General features: G+C 44.5%; 1 protein-coding gene across 1 annotated transcript in view; it reads left to right on the top strand.

Annotated features, from left to right (window-relative positions):
- The first annotated feature begins 2,659 nt into the window (after positions 1 to 2,659).
- TICRR (TOPBP1 interacting checkpoint and replication regulator) overlaps positions 2,660 to 10,088 on the top strand; it is a 47,147-nt gene continuing 39,718 nt past the window's right edge. The window contains exons 1-2 of the mRNA XM_007078292.3: positions 2,660 to 3,601; positions 9,609 to 9,888. Coding sequence (XP_007078354.2) covers positions 2,939 to 3,601; positions 9,609 to 9,888 — 943 coding nt within the window. The 5' untranslated portion in view covers positions 2,660 to 2,938. The remainder of the gene's footprint in view (positions 3,602 to 9,608; positions 9,889 to 10,088) is intronic.

Below are 10,088 nucleotides of genomic sequence, written 5' to 3'. Positions count from 1 at the left end.
AGATCTGTCAACCCAGAATTCTATATCCCGTGAAAGTCCTTCAGAAATGAAAACATTCTCAGAAAATTAAGGAATTTTCTGCAAGCAGACTTACTCTAAAAGAATGGCTAGGGGAAGCTGTAAAACACAGGAAACAAATGATAAAAGAAGGAATCTTAGAACGTCAGGAAAAAAGAAATAACAATGGAAAGAGTAAAAGTATGAGTAAAGACAATACAATTTCCTTCTCAAGTTTTAGAAGTTTGAGGGTTAAGGCAAAAATTATAACCAATGTAGGTATTAATGTTTATAAAGGAAATAGACAATTTTAAGTGAGGAAGGGTAAGGGGACTTAAAAGGAGGTAATATTTCTATACTTTACTACATTATACTTCACCAGACTGTGGTTAAGTTATACATACATATTGTAATACTCAGACAAAACCCTAAAAAAATCTATACTGGGGCAACTGGGTGGCTCAGTTGGTGGAGCATCTTACTCTTGATTTCGGCTCAGGTCATGATCCCAGGGTCATAGGATCGTGGCCGCGTTGGGCCCTGTGGTGAGTGGGGAGCCTGCTTAAGATTCTCTATTTCCCTCTGCCCCTCTTCCCCCACCCGTGCACTCTCAAATAATAATAATAATAATCTATATAAAGAAATACAGTAACAAACAAAATTAATAAATAAAAATTGAATTTAAAAAAAAGGTTTGGGGTGCCTGGGTGACTCAGTCAGTTAAGCGACCAACTTCAGTTCAGGTCATGATCTTGTGGTTTGCGAGTTCGAGTCCCGCGTGGGGCTCTGCGCTGACAGTGCAGAGCCTGGAGCCCCTTTCGGATTCTGTGTCTCCCTCTCTCTCTGCCCCTCCCCTGCTCACGCTCTCTCTTTCCTTCAAAAATAAATAAACATTAAAATTTTTTTTAAAAAGTTTCAATTAGCACTGAGGGAAGGAGGAGGAAAAAACAAAAACCAAAAAATGAAATGGCAGACTTAAGCCCTAATAATCAATAATACATTACACATAGATAGTCTAAATACATCAATTAAAAGATAGATTGGCAGAACAGATTTTTTTTAATGTTCATTTATTTTTGAGACAAAGAGAGACAGAGTGTGAGCGGGGGAGGGGCAGAGAGAGAGGGGGAGACACAGAATCTGACCCCGGCTCCAGGCTTCGAGCTGTCAGCACAGAACCCCACAGGGGGCTTGAACCCATGAACCGTGAGATCATGACCTGAAGGAAGTCGGACACCCCACCGACTGAGCCACCCAGGCGCCACTGGCAGAACAGATTTTTAAAACTGACTCAATTATATGTTATGTAAAGAAACTCACTTCAAACATAATGATATAGATAAGTTAACAGAAAAAGATCCAAGCCAGATATACTATGCAAACACTAATCAAAGAAAGCAAGACAGGCTATATTAATAGCAGATAAATTTATTTCAGAGCAAAGAAAAGCACCAGTTACAAGAAAGGACTATTACATAGCGATAGAAGGGCCAATACACTAAGAAGACACAGCAATTCTAAGGGTGTACGCATCAAACAGAGATGCAAAACATATGATGCAATATAATGATAGAACTGAAAGAAATAAGACACATCCACAATTATAGTTGAAGACTTCAACATCTTCCTCTCAACAACTGAGAGAATAGTTAGAAAATCAGCACAGATATAGAAGCACTCAAAAAACACACTAACCAATGGGATCTAATTGGTATTTACAGAACACTCCACTCAAAAATGGCAGAACATGTCCCTTAAACTGGTCCCATCTCCCACCCTTCCTTGACCTCCCTACAGCTTACTGTAAACACACTCCCCCTTTGTCCTCAGCCTCTACCTTGAATATTCCCTTTACCTTGTTGCCTGATTAGAAACCTGGCTTCTTCTATTTGCAACAGGAAATGCTTTTTAGTCACTAAGTATATTTCTTCCTGACTATAAAAGTAACAAGGGGATACAGAATAGAAAATTCAGAAAAGTGTGAAATAGGTATATGTGTTTATGTTTAAAATCACCATAATGTCCTCATTATGACAACTTTCGGTACAGTTTTATCATAACAGTTTAAAAATATACGCATAGAAAATTGGGGGTTCTCGCTGCATGTGCTGTTTCACAGTCCTTTTTTAAAAAATCTAATGTTACATATAAAAATATTTTTGAAAGCCGCTTGATGTTCCTTCCCTTTAGGCCGTACCGTACTTTAATCATGCCCATTTGAGATGTTTTCCAGTCTTTCTCAAATTAAGTAAGTAACTCTATGATGTACCTAAGTCTTTTATTTGGATCTAATTACCTTCTTCAGAGAAACTCCTTGAAATTATTGGGGCAAAGTGAACTTTTGATTGTTAATAAATTTTTCTTAAATTACACAAAACGAAAATTTCATCATCGGATTCTACTCCATAGAAAGTCTAGGGCGGCTTCCTGCCAGTTTGAATCGGACCGTCTCAAGTTCCCCTCCAGCCCTAAATTTTCAGTCTCGGTAAACATCTCCCAGCAGCCCGCACCCACGCCTGCGCACAATCGCCCAAACCCAGGCCTCCTGACCAAAGGGGAAACTTAAGGACACGCCCCCGAAGCGCAACCTCTTTAAATTTTAAAATGAAGGCCCAAACCAATGAATGTTAAGTTTCTCCCGGAACTGGGTGCCCCGCTCACAGCCACGCCCTCCACCAATCGGGCAGAGAGCTTCTCCGTCGTCCTTCCAATCAGCGCCAAGGCTGGGAGTTACTCACGTAAGTTACGTAAGGCGAGCGACCAATAGGAGCTGACTCTGGGGGCTGACTCCGCCAATGGCAGCAGCGCTTGGAGAGCGCGGGAGCTTTTCCACCGGGACTCCTGAGGGAAAGTGGTGAATGGCGCTGGTTCCCTGAGGCGAGGGCCGAGAGGACGGCGGCGCGGGCCCCGGCCGGAGCCCGGGGGCGGCGGCGCGGCCGGCATGGCCTGCTGTCACAACGTTATGTTGCTGCTGGACACCGCGGGCGGTGCCGCCGGCCGGAGCCCGGCCCGGCGGGCCGCCCTGCGCCTCCTCACTTACCTGAGCTGCCGATTCGGCCTGGCCAGGGTCCGCTGGGCCTTCAAGTTCTTTGACTCCCAGGGGGCGCGGAGCCGGCCGTCCCGCGTGTCTGACTTCCGCGAGCTGGGGGCCCGCTCCTGGGAGGACTTCGAGGAGGAGCTGGACGCCGTGCTCGGGGACGGCGCCCACGGCGCCCACCTGCCGGGCCCGGCGCCCAGGGCCAGCCACACGCACGGCGCCCTGATGGAGACGCTGCTAGACTACCAGTGGGACCGGCCCGAGATCACGTCGCCCACCAAGCCGATCCTGCGCAGCAGCGGGAGGAGACTGCTGGACGTGGAGAGCGAGGCCAAGGAGGCCGAGACTGCGCTCGGGGGCTTCGTGAACGCGGTCTTCCTGCTGGCCCCCTGCCCGCATTCGCAGAGGGAGCTGCTGCAGTTCGTGTCCGGGTGCGAGGCGCAGGCCCAGCGCCTGCCGCCAGCCCCTAAGCAGGTGATGGAGAAGTTGCTGCCCAAGCGAGTGCAGGAGGTCATGATCGCCCGAAAAATCACCTTGTACTGGGTGGACACCACCGAGTGGCCCAAGGTGAGTTAATGGTAAGGTCCGACTTGGTGCACGGTGTCCTGCGGGATCAGCCGGAACCTGGCGGCGTCCGCAGAGCCGCCAGTGGACCCAGAATGCGACCGGCCTGACCCGCATGGGTCCGTTCGGGAGGAAAGTCCTGTGGTCACAAAGTGGGAGAGTCTTCACGACAAAGCAGGTAGGTCCTTGGGCCCTGCTGAGGTCAGCGTTTAAAGCCCTTCACAATTTGGGCCCTGTCCGCCTTCCCAGGGAATATTCCAGCATGTGAAGAAGCATGGTCTCTTGGGTCAACAAATCTTGAGTGCTTGTTCTGTCTTATCAGCCACCCGGAAGCCTTTGCGAGTCTAAGCCTCTCTTCCAACGCCCTGCCCAGTGGCAACACCTCGGTCTCTGTCTTGAATTTCCACCCACTTTTGTGGCACTTACCCTTTCCCAGTGATCAGTTCCGCTCCTGCAAGTCTCTCCCTTTCATCTGGTCTAAAAACGTCTCAAAGGCAAATCCGCACACCCCTCTGTGTCCCCTGCAGATGGCACCTTGAACGTTGTGCGAGCTCAGTTAAGTATCTGTTGACTTAAAGGAGTACATTTAGGTACTTCCGGTTCTAAGTGGCTCATTTGGGGCCCCAGCTTCAGTTAAGCGCCCCTGATAAGTATATATTTTTACCTTCATTTTTCTGCTGTCTGCTTGTTGTAATAGTCAAGCCATTGCACTGAGCGCCTACTGCACGTTGTAGCTGCTGGGGGTGCGGTGGTCAGCTGAAGTGGTTTACCTTCTGGTGAGGAAGATTCATGAAACAGATAAGATTAACAGATCAAACCGGTGAGCAGGAGGAGGTAAAAGGGTGGGGGGACTGTTGTTATATAGGGTGATGGTCGGGGGAGGCCTTTATAAGCAGAGAAGGTGAAGGAGGAGGAATGTGGAGGCTGGGAAAGAACATTCCAGGCAAAGAACAGGTATAAAGGTTTGAACTAGAAACGAGCTTAGTTTGTTTCAGCAAGTGCCCATCTATGGGGCTTAAGCAGTAAAAGTGCCGATTTTCTTCTAATTGATGGGAAGTGGGTTAACCAGGTGAAAGATGTGATTCCGCTTATTGAAAACTCCTGCCACTGAACGAGGGGTGGGTTAAATTGCAAGATTACAAATGGAAAATGAGCAGATGCTTAAATAATGGTATGTAATGTTAAAATTTCCAACGTGCTTTCGCATGCAAAGCCCAAAAAAGGCGTGGGAAATGCAAAATAAGGCAGCAGCTTGTCAAAAGGAAGGGACAGAGTGTTTAAGGGGATTGTAAACATTTCATGGAGAAAAAGGAATCCTAGAACTTAAAAGTTCTTAAGGCAGCAAATGAAGTGTTGGACCCATACACAACACATAAGTGTTTGATTTGGGATGATTGACACCAGATCACAACAAAGACTTGGTTCTGAAATTATATCAAATACTGGCTAGAAATCTTAACGGATGGGGCTTGGAGATCCTTCTCTCCTTTTTCTCTTTTTGGAATAGCTTTGCAATAAGGAGATTGATGGTACCTTTTTGGAGACCCCTTCCAGTTCTAACACTCTACCTTCTGAGGGGATGGGTCTTCTCTGAGGCTTCCCTTCTCACATTAGCTGTGTCCTTTCCCCTAAGAAAATGTCCCATCAAACAGGCTTTTCTGGAATTTTTTTTTCTGGTGAAGATTGATCCTTTACTATTCAGAAAGCCTCTGCCCGGCCACACCTTGGAGACAAAGGGAGCTTTGGGTCCTGTCCTTGGAGCGCTCTGGCTACAAGGGCAGAGAAAAGGGAAGGAGAGAAAATCCAGGCCCTGTCTGGTGGAGCTCCCCATCTGGAAAATGGAACGGGAGAAACAGAACCTGGATTCACAGACTGGGGGAGGAGGGATCCAAGCACAGAACTCTGGCAGAATAAAGGGAACATAGGAGACTCCTGGAACACTTTCGGCTTTCTCTCCGATTTATTCAACACCTACTTATTACATGTCTGCTAGGTGTGCTGAGTGTACCATTAAGTGAACCAGACAGATGCTTTCCTGGAGTTTATAGTCTTGTGGACATTTATAAATCTCCAGATTCGAAACTATCACTAAGGCTTGTCTGTCAGTTATTCTGTAATATGCATAAAAATGAAAAATATAGGGGCGCCTGGGTGGCTCAGGTCATGATCTCGCGGTCCGTGAGTTCGAGCCCCGCGTGGGGCTCTGTGCTGACAGCTCAGAGCCTGGAGCCTGTTTCAGATTCTGTGTCTCCCTTTCTCTCTGACCCTCTCCCGTTCGTGCTCTGTCTCTCCCTGTCTCAAAAATAAATAAACGTTAAAAAAAATTAAAAAAAAAATGAAAAATATAACCATACTCTTTATACTGATTGTGTTTTTTATTTTGACATAACTTCAAAAAAATTTTATTTACATCCAAGTTAGCTCACGTAAAGTGTACTAATGGTTTCAGGAGTAGAATTTAATGATTCATCACTTCCATATAACAGCCAGTGCTCATCCCAACAAGTGCCCTCCTTAATGCCCATCACTCATTTAGCCCATCCCCCCACCCAGCACCCCTCCAACAACCCTCAATTTGTTCCCTGTATTTAAGCATCTCTTATGGTTTGTCTCCCTCCCTATTCTTGTATTATGTTTTCTTCCCGTATGTTCATCTGTTTTGTATCTTAAAGTCCTCATATGAGTGAAGTCATATATTTGTCTTTCTCTAATTTTGCTTAGCATAATACCCTCTAGTTCCATCCACGTTGTTGCAAATGGCAAGATTTCATTCTTTTTCATCACCGAGTAATATTCCGTTGTGCATATATACCACATCTTTATCCATTCATCCATTGTTGGACATTTGGGCTCTTTCCATACTTTGTCTCTTGTCGATAGTGGTGCTGTAAACATTGGGGTGCATGTGCCCCTTCGAATCAGCGTTTTGTATCCTTTGGGTAAATCCTAGTAGTGCAACTGCTGGGTCCTAGGGTAGCCCTATTTTAAATTTTTTGTGGAAACTCCACACTGTTTTACAGAGTGGCTGCACCAGTTTGCATTCCTCATGGTGGTTTTTTCAAATCATGTGCATATATTACTTCTCATCAAAAGTTGGTTTTTTTTTCAATTCTTATTAAAGCTTTACTTTTCAATTGATTAGCAGATTTTTTTTTTCCTGGCTATCCTCTAGCCAGAATCTCTAACAATTTCAACAAATTTTTTTGTTTCCCTTTGGTGGAAAACCCCAATCAGGATCTGTGGTGTATGAATGAACTAGCTTACCATTCTCCCTTATAGCAGTGAACACAGGCGTGGACACATGGATGGTAATGGCAGATATTGATTAATTTCCAAACTGGCATGCATAACTGAAAAGTCTTACAATATATTGTTTATCTTTGTTACATGTGATATTTTCTGTTCTCTGATATTTCCTAGCCTGGTTTTTTTTTTTTTTTTAAATGCTGATCATAAGCCAGGAAATTGATCCATCAAAGGATCCATCCGAGTCCATCAAAGGGTCTTAACCCTCATATTAAAAGCACTATCCAAGATAGTTCTGGGTTCTTGGACTAGTCTATCCTTCCCTTGCTGTGACCTTGGGCACTCTTATGCCCCTCTTTGAACTTGAATATATGGAAAGTTTGGAGATGTCCTGGAAGACCTCACATTTCCATAGCAATTTATTGTCTACAGTTATTAACTGTCCTGTGGAGTAGGCAAACCAGCACAATAATCATATTTTGGGGTAGGCACTCTTCTGTTCCCATACTACTTGAATAGTCTCATGTTATATTGTGATGCTGCATTAAATATTTCATTTTATTATTGTTTTATTCCACCCCCAACTTTAAAATTCTAGAAGACAGGCACTGTGTCTCACTAATCTGTGGCGTATAAAGTTTGCTCAATGAAAGTTTGAAATCCATGCTTGGGTGTTGAGACTCAGAGGGGGTCACCTCAATGCTCCCTGATAGAATTCCCACTGATGAAGTAGGTCAGTTCAGGATGTTTGCTCAAATGGGTATTGGAGTTCGACCAAATTGTTGTAATAAAACAAGACTTTAATGCCTCAAAAAAAAAAAGCTTGTTAAAAGAAGGTTGAATGGAGCGTTGGCTGTGTGTGAGGAAGCGAAGAGCGGCTTTTACAGAGAAAGCAGTATTTGAGCTAGATTACCAAACTTAGTGAAGAGGGAAGGGGAAGACACAGGAAACAATGAACAAAAGCATGGATGATAAAACAGGGCATGTTCAGGAAACATTAGTGGTTCAGTGTGTCTGGAAAGCAGCGATGGGCGAGGGAAAGATAATGTGTTTGGAAAGTTTGTTTAGGGCTGGGCTATCCAAGAGTTACGTTATCGTGGAGGCGGTGGGAAGCCCTTGAAAGTTTTTTAGAGAAATAGCATGATGTGATATATGATTTGGAAGAATACTTCTTAGAGAAACATGGAGGACCGATTCGAGGCGGGACACAGACTTTAGAGGCTGTACAGTAAGAGTTCAGGCAAGAGATGATGAGGACTTTGGTGAGAGCAGTGAGGACAGAACTGAGACCTGCTTGGTCCCCACACAGTCATGTGGAGTGGGTGAGTCAGCAGTGATCCCCCTCTAGGAGAGGGGCTCCTGCCTAGCTCCCTTGGTACCTAGCCATTGTTGTGTTCTGTTGTGTAGGACAGAATTATTTTTATTAGTGGACTGTATGTTTCTTTTGACTCTTGACATTTCATGATTCCTCTCCAGGGATTTTTATCGCTTCTGTTCCTTGCCAGAAAATAGAACTCAAGTGTTGTTTTCACTACATGGGCACTTTCTAGAAGGCATAGTATGTAGTAGTTATATTCTTAGGCTGTACAGTAACAGGATACTGGCCATTATTTGTGTTTGGCTTAATAAATACAACGATTGTGGAATTTGATCCTTTAATGTAGATGCCAGCTTGACTTTCTCTTGATCTCCCTAAGCTTGCTTTCTTTTTTTTAATATGAAATTTATTGTCAAATTGGTTTCCACCCAAATTGAAACACCCAGTGCTCATCCCAACAGGTGCCCTCCTCAGTGCCCATCACCCACTTTCCCCTCCCCCCCCACCCCCCATCAACCCTCAGTTTATTCTCAGTATTTAAGAGTCTCTTACGGCTTGCCTCCTTCCCTCTCTGTAACTTTTTTCCACCCCCCTTCTCCTCCCCACTGATCTTCTGTTGAGTTTCTAAGGATCCACATATGAGTGAAAACATAAGGTATCTTTCTCTGCCTGACTCATTTCACTTAACTCTCCAATTCCATCCATGTTGCTACAAATGGTCAGATTTCATTCTTTCGCATTGCCAAGTAGTATTCAATTGTATATATAAACCACATCTTCTTTATCTATTCGTTGGATAATAAATAAATAAAGTTGATGGACATTTAGGCTCTTTCCATAATTTGGCTATTGTTGAAAGTGCTGCTATAAACATTGGAGTACAAGTGTCCCTATGCATCAGCACTCCTGTATCCCTTGGGTAAATTCCTAGCAGTGCTATTGCTGGGTCATAGGGTAGATCTATTTTTAAGTTTTGGAGGAACCTCCACACTGTTTTTCAGAGCGGGTGCCCCAGTTTGCATTCCCACCAACAGTGCAAGAGGGTTCCCGTTTCTCCACATCCCCTCCAGCATCTATAGTCTCCTGATTTGTTCATTTTGGCCACTCTGACCTCACTCTGTGAGGTGGTATCTCAGTGTAGTTTTGATTTGTATTTGCCTGATGAGGAGTGACGTTGAGCATCTTTTCATGTGCCTGTTGGCCATCTGGATGTCTTCTTTAGAAAAGTGTCTATTGATGTCTTCTGCCCATTTCTTCACTGGATTATTTGTGTTTTGGGTCTGGAGTTTGGTGAGTTCTTTATAGATTTTGGATAGTAGCCCTTTATCCGATATGTCATTTGCAAATATCTTTTCCCCTTCCGTCGGTTGCCTTTTAGTCCCCTAAGTTTTCTTTATGGGTGCCTCATTTATAACTACCTGAGGTTCTTTATAATTTTTATTTCAGTTGTGGGAGTCCCCAGATCACCTTGGGTACTGGACAGTGTGTCAACTGCTCCACCTTGTAGGAGGCACTATCTTACCATCCGAAACTTTCCGCCAGGATTGTACTAAAGCTGGGAAAATACTACTTGGCAGTGAAAAAAAGCTGTCAAGTGAATCTCCCCTCACTTCATGGATTTCGACTCTGCCATCTGATGCCACTTTAAACTGTTTGCTCTATAATTCTCCTGCGTATGAAGCCTCATTTCCACGGATGGAAGGAATGTTATTTCTCCCTGTTGAAGGTAAGCAAATACTATTTTGGGGGCTTTTATGGTCTCAGGTACATTCATTTCCTCAAGGCAGATCCATGCTTTTCATTTGTTTAGAGTTTCCAGCAGCCTAGGCGCTCAATGCTTGTAATTAAAAGATACCCATGTGAAGGGGCACCTGGGTGGCTGGCTCAGTGGGTTAAGCATCTGACTCTTGGTTTTGGCTCAGGTCA

This window comes from Panthera tigris, chromosome B3, assembly GCF_018350195.1.
Source record: "Panthera tigris isolate Pti1 chromosome B3, P.tigris_Pti1_mat1.1, whole genome shotgun sequence".
In the NCBI taxonomy this organism is placed as follows: Eukaryota; Metazoa; Chordata; class Mammalia; order Carnivora; family Felidae; genus Panthera; species Panthera tigris.
The sequence above is the reverse complement of the archived record's forward strand: the minus strand, read 5'-3'. Positions and strand labels throughout refer to the sequence as shown.